Source organism: Protopterus annectens, chromosome 17.part0, assembly GCF_019279795.1.
Source record: "Protopterus annectens isolate FY-2018-M chromosome 17.part0, PAN1.0, whole genome shotgun sequence".
NCBI classification, from domain to species: domain Eukaryota; kingdom Metazoa; phylum Chordata; order Ceratodontiformes; family Protopteridae; genus Protopterus; species Protopterus annectens.
In genome coordinates, this window is record NC_056751.1 from 135603494 (window position 1) to 135625802 (window position 22309).

Consider the following 22309-nt stretch of genomic DNA (forward strand, 5'->3'; position numbering starts at 1 on the left):
CAAAACCACGTTGATCTATATCTATCAATATTAGTATCACTTTTGCCATTCTTCTAGCCATCACAGACATAAACACTTTATAATCATGGCCAAGTATTTAAATGGGCCTGTATGAAGCTGGATTTGATGCATCTTTACCCTCTTTTGGTATTGCATGTACTACCACTTTCTTCCAGGATGTTGGTACTTCTCCTCTTCTTAAGGCACTGTTAAATAAACCCTTCAAGACCTTTCTCAGTTTTTCTCTCCTAGCTTCTAAACTTCCACAGGAATACCATCTACTCCAAAGGACTTTCCTGTAGACTGGCTATACATCACCATTTTTATTTCATCTCCTCCTATCGTAACTGTTAGTAATTGAGCCTCCTATCTTAACTGTTAGTAACTGAACCTCATCTACCGCTAATCTTGGCGTATTTAATTCTCCCATAAACATTTCCACTTGTACCTTTTCTTGATTTCCATATTTCTCTGCTTTATACAGACTTTCATAACATTTCTGAAATATTTCTAATACTGCTACAGGATATCTTGCTATCTTCTGTTACAGGCTCCCTAAGCTAGGTGAAGGCCCTTTCTACTTTCTGTTGCCCGAGTCATTGTGGTAAAATTCTTTTTGCTCTAGAGTTATTATTAGAAAACAGTTGCTTGACACCATTATTTCTAAACTCATGCGTATTATCAAGGTAATCCCTTATTTTCTGTTCAGCATTCTGCAATTGCTCCTCCTCTTGTTTTGTGAGATTCCCCCCATTCTGCAATACTTTAACCTTTGTCAGTCCCTCTAAATAATTCTTGTTACTTCTTAACAATACTCTTTTTAATTTCCATTGTGTTGCTAAACCTTGCTTTAATTTTATCCAACTCCCTAGCTATATTCTAGAAGAATTTCTGTCTTCTCGATTAATTTCCACTACTCATTCCTTAAATTCCTCCCTTTTTAACAGCTAAGTAGGAAAGTGCCAGTGTCTCATTTTTATTTCATTACCCTGCATTTTTATTTTAGTTATTATTGGTGTATGATTTGAAATATTTACTGGATGCATATCAAAACTTTCAATAAAATGCCCATGTTCCAGTTTTTGTACCTTGGGGAATAATATGTAAATTCACTCCAAACTCCTATTACTGAGTTGATATCTTCCATGCCAATCTACAGTCTTTTGCTATACTTTCCCTTCTAGGTACCCAATCAGCCCCTGATGCATCCTCACTGCTGCAAATCAAATTCCAGTCCCCACTGATAAGTAATATTCCCTGCTGAAAGCTGATTGCATGCCAGAATTTTTTTACGCTCCATTATAGTAGTATTAGGTAGACTATAGATACATGCCATTGTAATCCTCCCCTCTTGCCAGTAGCCCCTTAGCAATAGAAATCTGTCATTATTTCCTCCTCTTCCATCACTATTAGAGCTCCTCTTTCAATTAATATAAGTACTCCTCTTTTCCTTTGTCCCAGATTCTGCTAAATAACCATCCTGAAATCCTTTCTTTATCAAATTCACATGCTCATTTCTTTATAAAGCTGTCTCCTGTAGCACAGTTATTTGCATTCTACACTACAGTTCTCTGTTCTTTCTTGTTTGTATATATCTGTGAGACCATTTACATTTAAAGATAACATAGAAAGTGTTGTCATTATATCATGTTATTATTCCCACCTGTTATGTGTAACAATTTTTTAAAATGTCTAGTTTCAGCTTCTGTGTTATACACATACACTGTTTAGCAGGCTGATCTTTTATACAATTATTTCTTGTCATATCCATTTGAACCTATGTCACATCTTGCAAAAAAAAACAGCACTCCTAAAACCTATTAACTTAATTCCAACACACAAAACTATGTATATCTTCAAATATTGAAGTTTAATCCTCCTAATAGTAACAATTGTCCCTGACCGACAGCCACATGTATAGACTTGGATTAACCTATAAGAAGAAAGTTATCTGTGCTGAGACACATGATACAGCCTGTGCTTCTACTCAGTGCTGTCTGTTTTTCTGTTATCTTTATTACTCTCCCAGATTAGAAAAAAACTTGAATGCTTTCAGAAAACATTATCTCCTAGCCACTGAAAAAAAGAAGTATTTTGTTTTTATTATCCCTTAAAAAACTGTGTCCACAGAACCATAAGAACCAGATACACAGTTACCTTTACTACTCATTTATTTGCTAGAGGAAAACATTTTATTATATGTAGTGTTCTTTTTTATTTATTTGCTTCCCCTTAAAAGTTGTTACTAGATTAAGCAAAGGGCCTTAATCCAGTCATTCCCCATATGCAAGAGTAAGAAAAAGCACATCAGTTTTTCTTGTATCATACTCTTGACTGAACACTTTTTTACACTACAGTGCCTAATTTTCTTAAAATTGAACAAGGAGAAAGAAAGAAGGGAAAACAAGGGCAGCTGTTTACTTTAGTGCCCTAATTACATTCAAAAATAACTGGGAAAGTTTTGTATTACAGAATACAGGTTATGTCATGCATTATAAAATACTACTGTTAAGAACAAAGTTTTGTTTTACTCACATTTAACCATTTCCTTCCTCTTCTCCCTCCTAAATGTTCTTCCAAACATTAATGACATGAAGTAAGGCATATGCTTTGGAGTCCCCTACGAGTTTAACAAAGTCAAAGTTGTCCAATATTTCCATGTTATCTTGTTCTGTCATGTTTCACAAATATAATTAATGCTTTGTAATCCCATACTTATTAGTCAATTTTTAATTTACTGAATTTATTCATGTTGATCTCCATCTCCCAAATCCAGTCTCTGCTTCATTTTTAATGTACTCCTTGCTCTTCTAGTCAACTCTTGTGCTTTTTTCTGTCTCTCAAGCATTTCCTTTGAAACATTGGAAAAAGTTGCACTGGCACAGTTTCTATGTGGGCTTTTTTAACAAAAGACCAAGAAACAATCTCTCTCTCTTTGACAGCTTACTTTCCAGGACAGAATATTCTAAAAATTGTTATATACAGCAGCTGGAATCTCTTACCTGTTTCTCTAGATTTTCTGATTACTGGGATAAATTTGCTATTCTGCCTGGTGTACAGTGAGTAACCATTTTCCACAGACACTCTAGTGTCTTCCAATTTTAGTATTTTGTTCTCCTGCCACAGTTTTGTCAGAATCAGCTCTTTCTGCTGGTAGGATTGCATCTTTACTATTAAATGTCTAGGTTGCTTTCTCATGGGCAAGTTTGGAACATACTCGCGATGAGCTCACGCTCAAGCTTTTCCTAAGTGCTCTGTCCTCTAATTCTAATATATTTTTAAATATCTCTTCTTGAGTAGCCTTTTCTTCATTTCAACCTGTAATTTTTACAGTTTTATCAGCTCTGTGATGTCCCCACTCTGGGCCAGTAATCAAGGAGCCTGAATCCTCACCACAGATGCTGGACAGGGATGTTCACTTGGAACAAACATGGATACATCCAGTATTTCCAGATGCAGCTCTCTGCATCAAGCACAATTTCCCTTAAGAGCACACAGGAAACATGCTCAGTGTAGGATCTGGTTTTCTCTCTCTCTCCCCAGAGAGACTTCCCACTGGCACAGCTATAGAGTTAAGTTCTCAGCCGAGTGTCCAAGCCAAGTTCTCCACCACTCTCTCTGTGAAACCAGTGCTTTATATCCCTGCTCCAAGCAGCTGACACCCACCCACACACACACAATTTGAGATTTGATTTTCACACACACACACACACACACACACACACACACACACACACACACACACACACACACACACACACACTTGGGAAAGGCTGGCACAGATTTACTAGCAATGCCCCCTTCTGCCCAGACTATAAGGTAGTTACACTGCTAACAGACACTTCAAAGCCAGCTACTCTAAGGCTCTTACAAAGGTACCCAATTATACTGAGTGGAATTAATATTAATACATATGATAGTGTTTGGCCAATGCAGTAAAGGCTTTTGGGAGTGGCCACAGCATCCTCTCAAAGTTTAAAATAGTCTGTAAAGGACCAGCCACAGTGAAAAGTTTAAATGTATTTAATAATAAATAATAAAAGAACATGAAAATATTAAATCTCTATTTACAATAAACACCCGATTTCAATCAGAAGAATTATTAAAACAACACAGACAAATACATTCACACTGATTCAGAAAAACAATATTTAACTAATCTCACTATATTTTCCTGACTGATCTAAATAATTGTTTCCTGGTTCACTTACTAGAGCAAGGCAAGATGAAGTAGGTGAGGGGGGGGGGGGTCCTTCCTTGTCAGGTTCCAAAAGCAGAGTGCTCTGAGACTTCAGTCTCATCTAGTATTAAAATATTTTAGTGATGGATTACAGAATGACATCACATACAACTTTTCATCTGACTTCTGGTCCCATGCTACCTCCTTGGCTAGAAGCTGCCAGAATTTAGCACGTGTGTGTCAGTAATATACACACACACACACACACACACACACACACACACACACACACACACGCACACACACACAGCTTGGTAAGATCTGTTGCAGGTTCTGTAAGTCATAAAACCATAAAACAATTCCACTCTTAAAGAATAGCAATTAGTTCAATGCTAGACACAATACAGAAAGCTTCGTAGTACTTGTTTTCTCAGACATTTTTCCTCTGGCTGCAACCAGAACTGCAAGATACAATCTTTATGTCCTACATTAAGTAATTTAATTTCTTAATATTTTTCAAAGTTAGGTGCACTAAGAGTAACCTCTTCTCTTCCATTATTCTCTGTTAAAACATACACATTTAATCAGTTACAATACAGTCAGAACCCACTGTTGGTACATTTTTCAACACAAGCATCTGTATAAATCAGTTGGATATACAAATGCCATGTCATTCTTTAAAAATTCCAGCTAGTTGTGCTGGCATATGTTGCACATCCACTGCTCTACTTCTACTGGCATATATGGCAATACCGCACATTGTCACAAGCTCATCTTAATATTTGTTTAAAGTTTCTTCCATTTTTTTCCAACCTTTTGTTGTTTGAGTCAATATACTCATTCAGTGTTTCATTTATTTTAATCAGCTCTGACAACATTTGAATTATTTTTTACTCTAGGTTACTGGAAGTCATGTCTTGCACCAAAGCTGGAGCTTGCCCTGCTTTTTGCTGAACAGCTGTAAAATTTTTCCCATTCAATGTTTTCTCCTCAACTTTTGTGATTGATTTTTCTTTCAGGTTCTCTGAATTTCTTTTCTTTCTTTCTTTCTTTCTTTTTTTTGTTGCTGGCATCCAGGCAGTGCACTAACTAGCCAGTTATTGAAATTTACCCAAAAAGATAAGCTCACTGGCTCTCTTTTCTGAGTTTCTGTTTTCACACTGGGAGAACTAAAATTATGCTGTTACTCAGTGTGCAGCCATCTTGCTTTCATCACTTCTGGTAAAATTTCCCAATGATATACATAATGATATTATTTCGTCACATTTCTATACCACATCATTCCATCTTTCTCTATCATCGATTTTTTATTTTCCATGTTAGTATTTTTCTTGATAATTTTTAATTTCATTTACATATTATTTTTCTTTATTATTCTCATCTCCCAGAATGTTTTATATTTTATATTTAAACATTCTTGCTATTAATTCCTCATTCCCTTCCTTTACTTCCTCTATGCAAGTTTAAAGAAGCAGAAGAAACAACTGGGTTTAGTAATCCTAATCCCCCTTCATCTTCAGTCATATACAACACACGCCTTTTCAGTGGATTTAACCTTGAACCCCATATGAAAGAAAACATCAAGTGCACAATTACATTTTCAAATTTTTCTGGGATCATAAAAACATTTGACATACATGCTATTTTCCCAATAATGCTGAATTCACTAGATAACCCTTTTTCTTAAATGCTAATCTATACGTCCTCCACAGAAGACATGCTTTTTAAATATATTTTATCAGACATCCTATTGCATCATAACTACATCATTTTCCCCAATTGTATCCATAGCAAAGACACTTTATTCATTATAAAATACACACCCCCAGTTTTAATCACACCACCCAAACCCTTACATTTATCTTTATTCATAATCATTCTAATTTCTTTTAAGCATCCATTCAAACACTTCCCTCATCCACATTTTGTTCTTAGCAATTGCAGCTATTTCATCTGCATATGTCAAAACTACAGGAATAACCTCCTTTTCCATCACATATCTAGCATCTTTCATTTTATAAGCTACTTCATTCACTATTGCATTCATTACTAGTACAAACAATATACCACTCATGGGACACCCATGTCTTCCACTACACATCATGCACACTTCTTTACTCAGCCACCCATTCACTAAAGTTCTTACTCTATTATTTCGATATGCTGACATACACACTCTCCTAGTTCTATTACCTATTCCACATTTCTCCATAACATTCCACAAAGCATCATGTCTTACCGTATTCACATGTCTTGCTAATATCACCTACCATTAGTTTCGCATTCTCTCTTTCACTTGTATCATCATCCACAAATTCTCTTACAACCAATAACAATTCTTGACATCCCTTCCCTTTTATACCATATATATTTTCTTCCATAATATCCCCATCCTTCCTGACACACTCTGTGCTATTTTCATAAAAATGTTATAACCTGTGTTATTTAGTGAGAGGGATCTCCAATTTTTGACTTAATTCTTCTCATCTTTCTTCCATATAAATTCATGTTAACCACCACATAATCTAATATTTGATTAAACAGATCATCTCTTCCCTTGCTAGTCATACATGCATAATGCTATAATTCTATATGCATGTTCTCTACACCTCACATTCACATTCAGTTAAACTTCCCATCCTTACCAAAGTTACATCTAGTATTTTCACTGTTTTCTTCACAACACACCACTCCAGTGTAACGTTCATTTCCCGTGTTCTATATTACATTTCCACCCTACATTTTTTTCTGCTTGCAGTCTTTCTTCACTTGTCAGGAATCTCACATACTCTAACAGAATAGCATCCACATCACATTTAGCACACCATTCCAATATCCCTACTCATCTTACAGTGTTAGTAATAATATTCACATTTACTGAAAGTACTCTAAAATTGTTGCTTTTCCTTCTTTTTAAGTTTAGGGGAAATATTTTAAAATGTTTTGTTTTCTTATTTTTGTTACTCTTTCCACAGATTTGTCATTCCTAGAACTTCAAAAAATGATTATCAATCCCGTCTTCAGACCTCTCTTCCTGGATGCACTCCTCATTGTTCCCCTCTATATTTTTTTCTTCTTCACTTACTTCACACTCTCCCCAGCCTCTTGTTGTCCTTCCTCGTGCATGTTTTCTTCCCTTTCCCCTTTCTTTTAATTATTTATTGTGCTCTTGACAATACATCCAAAAGTGTCTTTTTTTTTTTTACACTACCTGCTTTCAGGCACACACCATCTTGCTGTATGTCCCTTCTTCACACAATAGTTACATTGTATTTTGTCACAGTCATTAATTAAATCAGAAAAGTCCCCAAAAAAGAAACTTGATTTAAGCTGGCCAGCATATCTTAATTTCACTCTATGACCAACCATAAAAAATAACACTTGACAAGTATTTCACTGTTTTTTTTTTTTTTTTTTTTTCAAAATGGCTTCCATTCCATAGGTTTCGCTCATCTCTAACTTTCATGTTTCACACAGACCTTGCCTGCATTTTAATACTGTCTTCTTCCAGTTCATCAGTCCTGAACTGCAAGGTAACATTTTTTTTAACATTTAAATTACTACCAGAAAACAAATAACTGTTCCATGGATAAATGTCCCCTTTTGTTACACAATTCCAGAAATGTCATCATCAGTCTTTCAGTTTCAAATGTTAAGTCACAAAAAAGTCTCTGACCCACTATGTCTAAAAGACTGGATTTCTTGAGCTTTAAAACCTAGAACAGTTACCAAATTGTCCCACACACAATATGTCTATTAAAGTGTCATTTTTGTTCTTATTCTCACATTTGTTCTTGTCAACTTTTTAAAAACTCATTAACTTGCAGTTTGTTGCTGCTTTCTTTTTTTTTGCCTGTCATCACTGCTGCATGTGGTTTACTGCCATTATCTTCTACCACAAAACCAGACACCTTCTCAGTTTGTTGCCTTCCTGTTTTACTTTCTGTTACTGCTGCATTCTCTGCTGTCACATCTCCCAGTTTCTTTCCCACATTACCATCCACAGCACTTCTAAAAAAAGTTATTTGCTATCTCAACCCCTAAAACAACAGAACTGTCACCTGGATCAGCCTCCTCAATTATTTTTAACAGCTCATCACCTGCAAGTCCTCCTGATGCCGGTTCTGTTATTTGTACCACTTCAACAGACTCACTTATTCCTTTTCCATGGAGACTGCTACACACTAATCATTTGTAACATCCACTACAAAGGAATCTTTGTTTAAATTCTGAGGCTCCATATCAAACAAATACTTCTCCAAATTCTCACTTTCCACCTCCAAACTCTCCTTAGTTTTATTCTCCTCCTCCATGCTGCTGCTTCCCTTAAGCCTCTTCCTTGCTCCTGTAGGATCCCTCCAGCACCATCTAGCAGCTCCAAACAGTAGGGGTTCTTTATTGATTATAACAAATTATATAAGTATTTACATTATAAACACTATATACATTATTTACAATTGCTTATATCTGATATTCCATCATACAGCTTCATATATTTCAGTTACTCTCTCTCCCAATCTTTCACCATAATCAAAAATGTTATCTTTTTCAAAATTTCAGCCAATACCCATTTCCCATTATATTTTCTCCCATTTAATCTTTCATTCCATATGACCCGCAAAACACAAAAATAACTTTTTATCAATTTCTTTTACTACCTTTGTTTTCTGTTACCATAGTATCAATAATATCATACTCATGTTTATATTTCTCACAATTTTTAGAATCATTCAATACATTAATTTCATATAATTTTTCCCACAATTGTCTCACTCTTGTACAATTCAAGAAAACATGTTCTACCATCTCAATCTCTTCACAATAGTTACATACCCTCTCCTGAATCCTTTTATAAGGCATATATGCTTTAACAGGCAGTTTACTTATCATTAATCTATAATCTCCACATAAAGTCTTTGCATTCATACATTTTGCTCCATATAAGCCTTATTTTACTTGCCTTTCTTTTTTCATTATTCAGGTTTTTCCAAAGATAAATATAACATTCCCTCATAACATTTTCATACCAATCTTTTCTGTTCTTTTGTACATTTCCTATTTTAATTACCATAATAATACCTTGCTTTGACATTCTTTAATCTCATTAACATTGTTCTTCCATCTTTTTCCATGTCTTAAACTTTCCCAAACATCTTTATACTTAACTTTCAAGTTATCATTTATTACACTCATATTTTCTTTTATTCCCCATAACACTTTATTTAAATTCAGCATAGCTGCATGAACTATTGGATTTATTAATCCTAGCCTTCCTCCTCCTCCCTTCACAAACAGATCTCCTCTCCTCACAGGATTTAGTTCTTGAACCCCATATGAATAAAAATATAGTTGATAGCAATTCGTTTTCATTCTTCCTATCAAGATAGAGTTTATTAAATATACCTTTTTCTTGTATGATAATCTATATGATCTCCAAAACATATACATATATATTCTTTCCGTTTTTATATCAATCTTTCCCATTGCTTCCTTATTCATATTGACCCCAAATGTTATTCTTAGAATATCTACCACTTTATTATTAAAGTGAATACCTTCAAATTCACCCCCCCCAAAAAAAACCATTCCTTTACTTTTATCCTTATTAATACTTTTGACCAATCATATTCAAATACTTACTTAGTTTCCCAATTCTTTGTTCCATCCAGTTCCTATTCTTAGTAATTAAAACTATATCATCTGCATAAGTAAGCATAACTGGAACACATATTCCCTCTATTATTCTATATCTTGCCACTTTCAACTCTCTATTCATTGCATTTACAATTACATTCATTACTAACACAAATAAGATACAACTTGCTGGACAACCTTGTCTTATCCTACATTCTGTTCTTACTTCTTTACTTAACCATCCATTTGAGATTATTTTTATATTATTATTCTCATATATTGATCTTATAACTTTTATTATTTTATCACTTACATTATAGTCTTTTAGTATACTTCAGAATTTCTCATATTGTATTTTGTCAAATGCTTTAGTCATGTCTCCACTTTTTTATTTATATCATCTGTTACTTCTCAATATCTACAATAAATTCTGACTTCCTTTCCTTTTTTTCCAAAAATCATAGGCTCCATCAACCTATACATACATTTCCCTAGACTTTTTCCTATAATTCTCAAAAATATTTTACAATCTATATTAATTAGTACTATTGGTCTCCAATTCCTAATATCTTCCTTCTTCCCTTTTTTCCATAGGAATTTCATGGCCCCCATACATATTTCTTTTTATTTATCCTTTTTGCTAACTACTCATTCAATACTTCTACAAAATACACCTTTTGCCATTCTTTCATATTATAATACAAATATTCAGTTCAATCTATTCCTGTAGATTTCTCTGTATCTATTTCTTTTAATATTTTATCAAACTCTCCTACACTATATTTTTCCATAATCTCATTCTCTTCTTTACTTATTTACCTCCCATATTTGCCTTTCTTTTGTCTCTATCTTTTTAAATGTATTTTTATATCACTTCAAATATTTTTTCTTGCATGTTCACTTTCTCTCCTTCATTATTTTCCAATTATCTTATAACTCTCTCATTTTCTCTCACCATTTTACTCAAATACAGAGCCACTTCTTTTTTTCCTTGTAAAAGGTACCTTTGCCTATAAAACATTTTTTCCCTTTCTTGGTTCATTTTATATGTTTCCTTCTCCTTTCCATAAAAAGTTTTATTTCTTAATATATCTCTAAATACTGTCTGACTTAGCCACCTATATTTCTTCTTTTTTCTTTCTTTTCGTCTGACATTCTAAAAAGCACTTTTTATATTTTCCTTTAAAACATAACTACTAATCAGTCCAATTTTCATAAAATATTCTCATTTCTACATGATCTTCCCATAACCGATCAATTTCCTTTCTTTCCTCCTCATCAAAATCCTTTTCACTCAACCTTTTGATACCGTTACCTATCCTTATACATTCTTCCTTTTCCTTTATTTCTATCCATACAGCCAAATGATCTGAGAAGCCTGTTTCCTTTGTTCCTTAAAGTATCCGATATTATAAAATAATCTCTATTTTTATCTCATTTCTAAGTCCAGTGTACATTATCCCATATGTACAGCTTTCCACTTTTTATTTCATACACTACCTTAACATTGTTCCCTTTCTTTCCCTGAAATCACAATTCAAATCTCCTACTGTTATTTCCATATTCACTCCTATATATTTTAAGATTTTTTTAAACATTTCCTCTCTTCCTTTTTGTGACATATGAATATATTGCAATGATTCTATACATCTGTCTTATACCTTATATCTATCACTGCTAGTCTACCTAACTCAGCTAAAGTAAAATCTAAAACCTTAACTATTTCATTATATAACACAGCAATTCCTGAACATACACCTTTCTCCATGTTCCATACAATACTCCCAGGCCATAGGTTTTCCATCTTCTTCCTTCAAGAGTCTTGTATCTTCTAAAACAATTACATGCATATCAAGTAATATACATCATTCGACAATGCCTAACCTTCTTTTAACATTTTTATATGGTTAACTTTATTGATAAGATGCTCACGTTCTTCCAGATTTATTATTTTCCATCTTAACCCTTATCTTTTTTTTAAATTTTCTTTCATAATCACATTTTTAAATTTTCTTTTCCTATCTGTCACCCTTCTCCTTATTGAACTTTTTTCCTGTTACTAATTTCCAGCTATCTTCTTCTTCACTTATTTCCAGAACTGATTGCTCTTCTTCATTATTTTTATTTTCTTTACCCATATTTTTATCTTCTTCTTGTACGATATTTTGTTTTCCATGTTCATTCTCTACATTTGTTTATATCATGTACATGTTCTTGCATGTGCTCTTCTTGTCCAACATTCATCACAGTTATCATGTCTGTTTTTTCACATTTTTTACACATCAGTTTATATTTATTTGCTTCATGTCCCACTTCCTCACAAACAAAACATCATCTTTTATCACAATCACTTATTAAATGATCATTTTTCCACAAAAACAGATTTTTGGTTGTCCCTTATATCTTACATATCCTCAATTTCCATCAGCAATTATTACATTTGGAATATGCGCATTATGATCATTTTTCATCTTCAAAATTATACCACAATCCCATCTCCCAGTCCACAGATCTCTGTCATCATATACTTTCATAATGTCCAACACTTCTTTACAAACAGTATTTAAATAGTCGTTCAATGCCTCTTTATCTACTTCACTTTGAAACGGCATATAAATCCTTTTTTTTTGTTTCTCTATAAAAAAGTATGCACCACATAAAAGTTCCATGGATTACAGTCTCTCTTTTTTCAAATTTCTCTAAAATAAATTCCATGCATTTCCCAGTCTCAAATATAATGTCACAGTAAGTCTGTCTATTAATATGAATGAAAGCTCTTACCTCATTAGGTGATATTCCCAAGTGTGCAATAACTGCGTCCCACACTTTGTACCTTTTCCAGTTCTTTTTCTTTCTTACAGCTGAGCCGTACAATGAACTTCTTCAGGATCTCTTTTCCTCTTCCTCTTTCCTTACTTGCTTTTTCCCTCTTTCACCATCAATGCATATGACTTTCTTCTGAAATTTCTCTCTCTGCCTCTTCTTGAATGTTGTCCATAATGTCACACCATGATGCCGCTATTTCACTCCCTGGTTCACTCTGCATAATCATTTCTTTCAGATAATCATCCTTCAACCCTCCCAATTGAAGGGTTGTAACTACACACACTGACTTGGACCCAGAAAACAGACCTTTTTGGTACTCAGAATCTTGTGAATGTTTGATTACCTTCACATCAGCATTTTGTTTTACTCAAACCACCACCTTCTTCACCAGCAGCTCCTCGGATTCCTCAATCACAACCTCACCACTCAAACAGCAGCTCTCTGAGTCCTTCTGCACATACTTCTTTTGTTTTTCACTATCTGACATTCATGCTACCTCCATCTTCCTTTCGGTTTCTCCAAACCGCCTTTGCACCCAGAAAGGAAACTGGAAGTGTAACAGCCAGTGTCTCCATACTCTTCAAAAAGAGTAGGGGAAGTTCCCCAATGCCCTGGCCAAATTTCCCCTAGTAGTATAAATACCACATTGTACCACTAATACTCAAATAAGCATATTGTATATATACATTGCATGTAGCCAGTATAACTGGATATCTGTAACGTCTATGGATATCCTACATTGTAATTTTTCTTTAGTCTACTATGTATAATTCTTTTTTTCCATTTTTGCATTGCGTATTTCTTCTCCTAAGTTTAATTTGCTGTATACCTATGTTACACATTTGTTAAGTTTTAAAATATGCTTAGTCCGTAATTGTGTTTAAATTTAATGTGTGGAGCTTTTCTCCTCTGGCCTCCTCTGAAAATGGGCCTCTGGCTCAGTCGGACTTTCCTGGTTAGCAAAATATAAAATAAAATAATTAAAAATTGAATCTCAACTAAAAAGAGAGCTACTGGGACTGGCCTGGTTAACTAAGGATGAATAAAATAAATACCTTTTGTTAAACCTGACAGTTTTGTCAGGTTTAACTCTTTCTGCTGGTATGACTACATCTTTACTAATTTAGGTTTTGGCTACTTTCTCATGGACAATTCTGGAGCATATACTGGATATGTCCTTCTGTCCTTTCAGTTAGCAAAGTATTGCTGTGGAACACCAGTCCTGTTGTTTATTTGTGCTTTCATACATTTCAGTTGGTTCCTCCTAGACTCTCTGGTACAGCAGAAAATCTCAGTTTTTCTCTGCACGTTACCTTGTAATGCTATTTTTGAAACAACTCTACCTGAGAAGCCTCATAACTCAGGCAGCCTTTTCTGCATTCCGGCCACTGATTTTTTTTTCAGTTTGATCAGTTCATCTGAATAGCTAAAGCATCTTCTATTTTTATAGCCTTTTATTTGAGTTGAGAGAGTCCTTCAGTGTTTAGTTTGTTTTAGTCACCTCTTAGTACATTTGATTTATTTTTCCTCTAAATTACTGTAAGTAATCTCTTGTACCAAAGCTGAAGCTAGAACTGGATTTTGTTGAACAGATGCAAGACCCTTCCCAGACAGTGTTTTCTCTTCACTTGTGGTTGATTTTTTCAGGTTCTCCAAATTTCTTCTTTGCTGGCATCCAGGCAGTGTGCACCTTACTAGTCAGTAACTCAATTTTACTCACACTAATGATTTTACTGGCCCTTTTTTGTCACTTTTTTCACATTGGGAAAGCTGAAATTAAGCTGATGATCAGTGTGCAGCCATTTTGGAAGTCCAGACTCGCACCGTTCTTGACTACAGGAAGTAAGGGTCCCAAATTATGATTTTATCTTTTTCAGGTTGACATGAGCAAGTCTTTTTTCATACATCCAACAGTTTTTTGAAAGGTATAAAAAAGGGGCTTCACAAACAATATCTACAGCTGTGCTGTTACACTGTTAATCAAGTTGACATGAAGTGAAATATTTTGTCTTTATGGTAAGAATGCCTTTAAATGTATAATGTACTTATTCAAAGAGTTATTCAGTTGATATAGCACATTTATTTATTTTCTGTTATACGTTCACTCTATCATAATCTTGTATATTGTACTTCAGTGGTTATCGCATTCTAAGTACAGATGTTGCTTGTACAATATATATCGGCTATTCCACTGTAGTTTCCTTAACTAAGTGACTGGGGTAGCAAAATACATTTTAGATAGGCTTATTGACAAAATAAAGGTGTTGACACAATTCATCAGGGGTTCTGAAGTTGAAAAAGGAGGGGGAATAAGAAAATTAGTAGTCTTTAAGGCTGACTGCATTATAAATTATCTTTGTCATTTAAGTAAGGTGAGCTTTGACAGCTTTGAGACAAGGATGCTGGACAGGTTTTCACTTCCTGTAGAATTACCTTCTCGAGGTGGGGTAGCTTCTAAATTCTGGAAATGAAGGATGGCGGGTACTCCGGAAAGACCCAGTAGTTCTCTTTTTGAGTGTTTAATTTATTAGTATGTGGCAGCCAAACAGAAAGTTTCCTGATAACAGAAGCATTAAGCATCTGGGCTTTGGTATCCAGTGGAGTTTTCAAATCTTAAACAACTCTAAAAACTACTGTCCCTGACACAACTGGCCCATAAATGGTATACATCAAATCTTTTTTTTTCTGTTTTGGTAGAGAAGTCTGGCATGCTGCTACAAGTTTCCTGTATTTGTTCTACTACTACTGCCAGTAGGAAATCACACTAGATATGTAACCTATCCAACAACCTCATCTTCCATTAAAAGAGAAACGCAGAAATATGTGGATATATTCAAAATGTAGAATATGTAGACAAATCTTTATTTGCTGGGTCAGCTTTCAGGTTACAGCAAATATCTGGCCTGACCCCTGAATACTTCTATGCTGTGACTACGGTTGCATGTGGTGGAGTTTGGGTCTGTAAGAAAACTGATAGCTTTTAATACATTTGTAAATATATTATAGATTCATAGGTTCATATTAGGCTATCCGCCCTAGGGCATTTATAAGCCTAGCCAGAGTATGTTTGGCTTTCGCCACCCATTTTAAATTAATTTTGCTATGCCCTTTTTCGAGGTTAGTATACTGTGCCTCTGTCTAACAGTGACACAGAAGTGATACCCGGGGTAAACCTATGATCTCCCATTCACTCATCAAGATTCCTCTTGAAGAGGGTCAGTGAGGGGCTCTGCCTAACCTGGACTGGGATTTTATTCCATAGTGAAGGGAGCCTCTGGGTTATGAATCTGTCCCTCCAGCATGTCCTATTTATTTCAGTGCTGAGGTTCAAGTCTCTCGAGCGTGTAGCTCGATGGGATTTGGATTTTTTGAGGTGCAGCATGTCCCTTAATTCCAGGTTGGACATGGCCTTATACGTCAGGCACAGGTCACCTCTGAGCAGGCAGTATGCCACTGAGTAGAGCTGGAGTTTCTTTAACCAGGCAGCATATGGCATCTGTTTGAGCCCTTTGATCCTCTTGGTGAGGTACTTTTGGGGTCTTTCCAGTTGCTGCAGGTGTTTGGTAAGGTACATCCCAAAAGGGGCATTGTACTCGATTATGGGCCTGATGAGGGATGAGTAAAGAGGCACGATGACCTCCCCTAATCTAGATGTGAATCCCTTCATGATTAGGTGGGCTATATAAAATGTTTTTCTAACCACTTTGGCCACGTGGTTGTCAAATGAGAGATTGCTATCAACTTGGGTCCCCAGGTCCCTAATGACTTCTTCTGTACTTAATGGATTACCACCTATGTGGTAATTTGTGGGCACTTTGTTTTACCAAAGGGGATGACTATACACTTTTGGCATTTAGCTTGAGGCCATGGCTCTGGCACCAGTTGTCTGTTTCTATGAGGCCCTTTTGGAGGATGCTTGTGTTGGCTGGAGAGTCGATTATGGCCCAGATTGCAGTGATCTGCGAACTTGGTCAGCCACAGTCCTTCCGTGTTGGCCTGTACCTCCGAGAAATATATACCAAACAAGAGAGGTCCCAGGACTGAGCCTTGTGGGACGCCACTTGTAACTGGTTTGGAGTCTGACATGGCTCCAGCAATTCTAACCATGAGGGTTCTGTCCTTGAGCCAGTTTGCAACCCATCTAGTGACATAGGGGTTTATATTTAAGCTGGTGAGCTTATCTATAATGCCTGAGTGGGGTACTGTATCAAGGCTTTTATGAGGTCCAGATAGGCTGTGTGGACCACCTTCCCTTCACAATGGCCTTGGTGACTGTTTCAAAGAAGTCAACCAGGTTTAAGAGGCAGGATCTGCCCTTAACAAAGCCAAACTGGGTAGGATCCAGTGTCTGTAGGTCCCCAATATCTTTATTTATGAGGTCCATGATGATCCTTTCCATAGCTTTGCAGACCAAGCTAGTCAGGCTTATGGGGCGATAGTTTCCAGGGTCAGTTGAGGCACCACCTTTGTGGAGAGGGACCACTGTTGCTGCACGCCACTCTTTGGGTACATATCCTGTAGTAAGGCTGAGATTGAACAGTAGTTTTATGTTTGGGTTTAGCTCTTCTTGGAGTTCATGTAGGACGCAGCCTGGGACACCGTCTGGTCCCATTGATGCTATGTTTTTTGCTTTGGAGAGGGCGGCTCCCACCTGAGCATCTGAGATGTCGGGGCAGCACTCTGCTGGGATAGATATTTGCCCTTTGGTGGGGAGGGAGAACTTTGCGCTGAACCTGACAGCTAGGTTGTTGGCAATGTCTGTGGGATCAGTGTATTTTTTGTCATTTTGGACTAATTCTGAGCATATCTAGGAATTCCCACCCAGGTTCCTAACATAACTAAAGAAAGCCTTGTGATTATCTTTAGTGTCCTGTGCAATTTTTCTCTCGAAGCTGGCCTTTGACGATTTTATGAGTGCCCTTAGTTTTTTGCTAATACTGATCAGAGATGCCTTCCCTTTTTGGGATTTTGCTCTATCATGTAGTAGCTTCCTCCTTCTATTGTATAGTTTGTTTATGGCTGGGGTCCACCAGACAGGTCGCCTGCCTTTGGAGGATTGGGTCTTGGTTTTATTTGGGATTGCATGATCCATGCATTCCTGAAGGTGTTCATAGAATGCATTTATAAAGGATTCTGCGGTCTGGGCCGTATTTTCCACAGGCCCGGGGGCTTTGAAGGATTCCACCTCAGTTTTGAGGAGTGTGAAATTTGCTTTAGAGAAGTTTTTCACTGTGGTTTTCTGGGCAGGGGGTGGGGTCGGGATGTGAATATCCAGTGAGATCAGTTTATGGTCTGATCTTACCAGTGAGGGATACACTTCTGGTCTGGAGCATAGAGTCCCCATGTTGGTGATGATCAGGTCCAGTATGTTTTCCTCTCTTGTGGGAGTGGTAACAAGTTGTTCCATAACATTTGAGTTTATGAATTCTAGGAACCTTTGGGCAAGGGTGTTGGAGCTAGAGTAATGCTCCCAATCTATGTTTGGGTAGTTGAAGTCGCCCAATATAATGGTGTTCGGAGAGACCTTCATATTTTCCAGTGTTCTCAGGAAGGCCGAGTGGGGTTCCTGGGTTTGGGAGGGTGGTCTGTAGCAGGCTATAAACTGGAAGGCAGTTTTACCCACTGTTAGTTGCACATGGATAGTCTCTGATGCTTCGTGCTTTGCCACCAACCTGGAGGTGTGGGTATCTTTGATGAATATCGATACTCCCCCTCCTTTTGTGGTTCGGTCCAAGTTTTGGGGCCGAAAAGCATGGTATGAGGTATAACCTGGTTGTGCTGGGGTGCTCTCGGGAGTCCTGAACCAGGTTTCTGTTACTGCACAGATATTGATGTTCTCCATGCTAAGGAGAGTTTCGAGTGTGTGCATCTTGAGGTTTAGACTTCTAGTGTTGAGTAGCATTACTCTTAGTTTCTTATCCCTTGTGATACCTATGAAGGTGGGTTTGTCTTTTGAGCCTTGCCTAAAAAAGGCACTATGGGGGTAGCAAGAGCCTTTGCCAATATCCGAAAGCCCAGGAGTGACAGGTGCAAGCTGTCCCTAGCAAAGCATCGTGGCTTGTCGTGCATATCATCCCAAGCTGACAGGCATTGGATCCCCTTTGAATGACACCAATACTTAAGCCAATTGTTGAAATTGATCATCTTGTCTTCATATTGTGGCATCATTCTTGGTGAGGGTAAGATGCTACTCAAGGTCAGGGTCATACCAGCCTGGGCTACATGCTCAGAGAGCTCCTCTATGTCTCTTTTCATGTAGTCCAGGGAGGTACGTCTCAGGTCATTCACACCAGCATGGACAATGACTGAGTCATATTTGTACTTGCCTTGGAGTGACCTGAGTGCTTGTGTTATGTGGCGGATCCTAGCGCCAGACAGGCTGCTCACCGTGACCTTCTCCTTGTTCAGCCTGGTGAGCGGGACGTCAGTGTGCCTGACGATAGAGTCACCTATTACAAGTGTATCAGGTGTGTTGTTTAGCCTTAAGGGCTGTGACTGTTCGGCACACTGGCTTTGTGAGATATGTGCTAGGAAGGTGCCTACAGACTCTGGTAACTTTAGCATTTCAATACAGTGATTCTTACGAAAACTCCTCAGATATAGAATCACAGGACTGCATGGATGCATCCTTGTGGTCACAGTTTCTACACACAGGGGAATGACAACTGATCATCTCTGGCTGAAAACAAAGGAGATAAATTCCATTTATGTTTTCTTTTCATTTCCTGAGCCTTCGTCAGCACCAGAGAAGGTCTAAGTGTTCTCAGTATAAAGGTAGATATGCAATGTGTATTTGCTTTGGAAAATAACCAATGCAGATGCCTGTTACTGCTATGGCAATTCGGAAGCCACATTATATAATGCTTCAGCCAAGAGTTCCTAATCAATAAAAAGGCATTGAGAGAGCAGGAACACTGCTGCTACTAGGTAAGTCATGGTGGAAGCCTCTGGTGCTGTTCTTTCTCTAGGCTTATGCATAATCATGCACTCCAGTTGCAAAATTTCTTTTAACATCAACACTAAGAAATGTCCTTGACATAGATGTTGATGCAGATTACAGCTTTACCTTAAATACCTGAAATACTGCATCAGTCACGTTCTTTCAATACATTAAAAACTGCATCAGTCATGGTTCTTTCAGTACATTAAAGGTCAGGTTGAGGTCTCCATTTCTGGATACCAACAATAACGATAATATACCCTCTATATAAAGTTTGGAAAATGTTAAATTCTACCAAAATCTAAATGTGTCATCTCCTTCCCTTTCTCAGTATCTTCAGAATTTGTATATTATTCTTTCTCTGAATAACCTCTTCCATTTTTTTTCACTTTCTTTCTGTGAGATATGAATGGAGAGCATTTTAAGTGTACCAGTCTAATAGCCTGTTTAAATGTTTTCTCACAGTTTTCAATGTTATGGTCTGGTTCTACATAGAGTAAACAATGGCTACTGTAATTTTTAGGAGCTATTTAACTGTCAAATCACAGTAGTTCCTCCCCAGGACCTCAGGGGATGGAGCTGTACTTTCATCCTATTGGGCCATTTGTTCTTGGGGGAAGACAGCCAGGCATTCTCAGGCAAGGTAAGGACAATATGGCCTCATTTGTTCTGAAAAATTTGATTGGCTCTTTGTTCCCTGATGACAGTATAGGTGGTAGGCAGATGGCCAGCCTGCTGGCATACCCTCCCTGATGGGAGCACACCACTTACCAACTTCCTTTAAGTTTGCAATCACTGAATCCTAGGGGGAATCATGTCTTCACAAGTCATGTCCTCCACAGGTTCCTACTGCCTAATGCACCATGACAATATAGACTCAGCTGGCTCAGACTCTACTGGGTAACACCTAGTGCTCCCACAAGGTGAAACCCTTGCTATGAGACAGAACAGTCTCCCCTTCCCCCCAAAACTGGTAACCAGTAGCAGCTGCTCACTCCCATCCTCCTGAGCTAGCTGTTATAGGCACCTGAAACACTAATCAAACTTGGGGTATCTATGATGTACGCAGGGTTTTCTCTCTCTCTACACCATGCAGCTGCTAAACCTCAACTTTTCTTGATGAAATTAGAATAATTCTGGTGATTTTTTTTTTTCAAAAACACGAATGGCAAAATGCAGGAACAAGCCACAGTGCAGTTATTTCTCTAGTGCAGACTGAAGGACCAGTGGTTTTCAGAGGGTAAAAAGAACTGAAGAGAGCTAAGAAAAACAGAAGTTACTGCATTTGTTGGCCCTCATGGTGAAAACAGCCACTATTGTAAATAATCCAGTCAGAAAAAAATGGAAAAAATATGGCGTTTAAACCCAAATGGATTAATTTACTCAGGAGCATAGCTAGGGTGGAGCGAAGGGAGTAGCTGCCGCCAGGAGCAATGTGTTAGGGAGGCCAATCTGCAGATTCTGATTTGTCGGTAGTAAAGTACCAGCATGCACAGCCTTACAGGCATTTTTGAATGCCAGTAGTGCTTTTGTCGTCAAGACTGTAACACTTCAGTGTGTGGTGCAAGTTGTAGCAAATGGTTTGCTACAGCTTTTAAAAGCTGAAAAAGTATCTTGCTTTCGGTCCTGAAGTAAAAGACAGTTTGGAATTGAAGGTTGCTGGACTGGGGAATGGCACAGGTGCTAGATGACCCAGCTCTGGAATTACTGTTACAGTGATCATCCCCAAAGAAAATCTCACTGAGTAAAAATTTAAATATGAGAAAATCTGCAACACTGAATTTTTTCACCTCAAAATTCACAGACAAAAATGAATTTCTGAACAAAGTGTTTTAGATGTGAATAAGTTACCAGGAAGGCAGCTATCCATTTTATCAGAAGTTAAAAGTGGAAAATCAATGCAGCACTACACATACTGTTACATGCATTTGTTCGGAATGTGAGCCAGTCAGGTTATACTCAGAATTCAAAGCAAAGTGTGCAATTAGAGTATTAACTGAACAACACACAGAGAAAAAAAAAGATTTCTTTAAACCACCACAGCTGTGTAGTCTTTCACACAGATAACATTGTCAAGTCATGATAGTGACACATTCTTTGTTCGAAAAAAAAAAAAAAGGATGATTATTTTACTACTAGAAAAAAAATCACAATTCCCTTTCACATAAATGACTGAAATGGCCTTTGCTCTGCATGGAACAGGAAATAATTTGTAAAGAAAAATACTCAAATATAAACAGCCTCCTTAAAGTACACTAGCATCTACCAGCTGCAAATAAGTAAGGAAAATTTTAGATTTGGTAGCTCGGTTCTTTACTAACAACCACACAAAAAACATGACACATTCTTATTAGAGTCACTCCTTACCATAAATTCCCCTCTTCAGTCATTGTCTTTAGCATATCCGCAATGTATTTTAAGTGATGAGGCCATGCTTTAGGTGGTATATCTGGGAAAAGAAAACATACAGTAAATACTGTATTAAGCAACAGGTCACACAAAAGACAAATGAAGGCTGAAGGAGTTCAATCCTAAATCTCACACAGCCTTAATCCTCTCTGCTAACAGCCAGACTAAAATAATGTTTACATGGTCAAAACAAGTGATTTATAAAACCTTGGAGGCATTTATTTCAGTTACACACTTTACTAACTTCAAATGGAATTTTTTTTTGCATGACAGTAAAAAAATTACACACAGAAAAATTAGCTTTTTTCTAGTCTTAATAC

General features: G+C 37.0%; 1 protein-coding gene across 3 annotated transcripts in view; it reads right to left on the reverse strand.

Annotated features, from left to right (window-relative positions):
* The window catches only part of FANCC (FA complementation group C), a 2534829-nt gene that overhangs the window by 248452 nt on the left and 2264068 nt on the right, over positions 1–22309 (reverse strand). For all 3 annotated transcript variants that reach the window (XM_044059426.1, XM_044059425.1, XM_044059427.1), the window contains one exon: positions 21948–22029. In XM_044059426.1, the coding sequence (XP_043915361.1) occupies positions 21948–22029 (82 nt within the window). The remainder of the gene's footprint in view (positions 1–21947; positions 22030–22309) is intronic.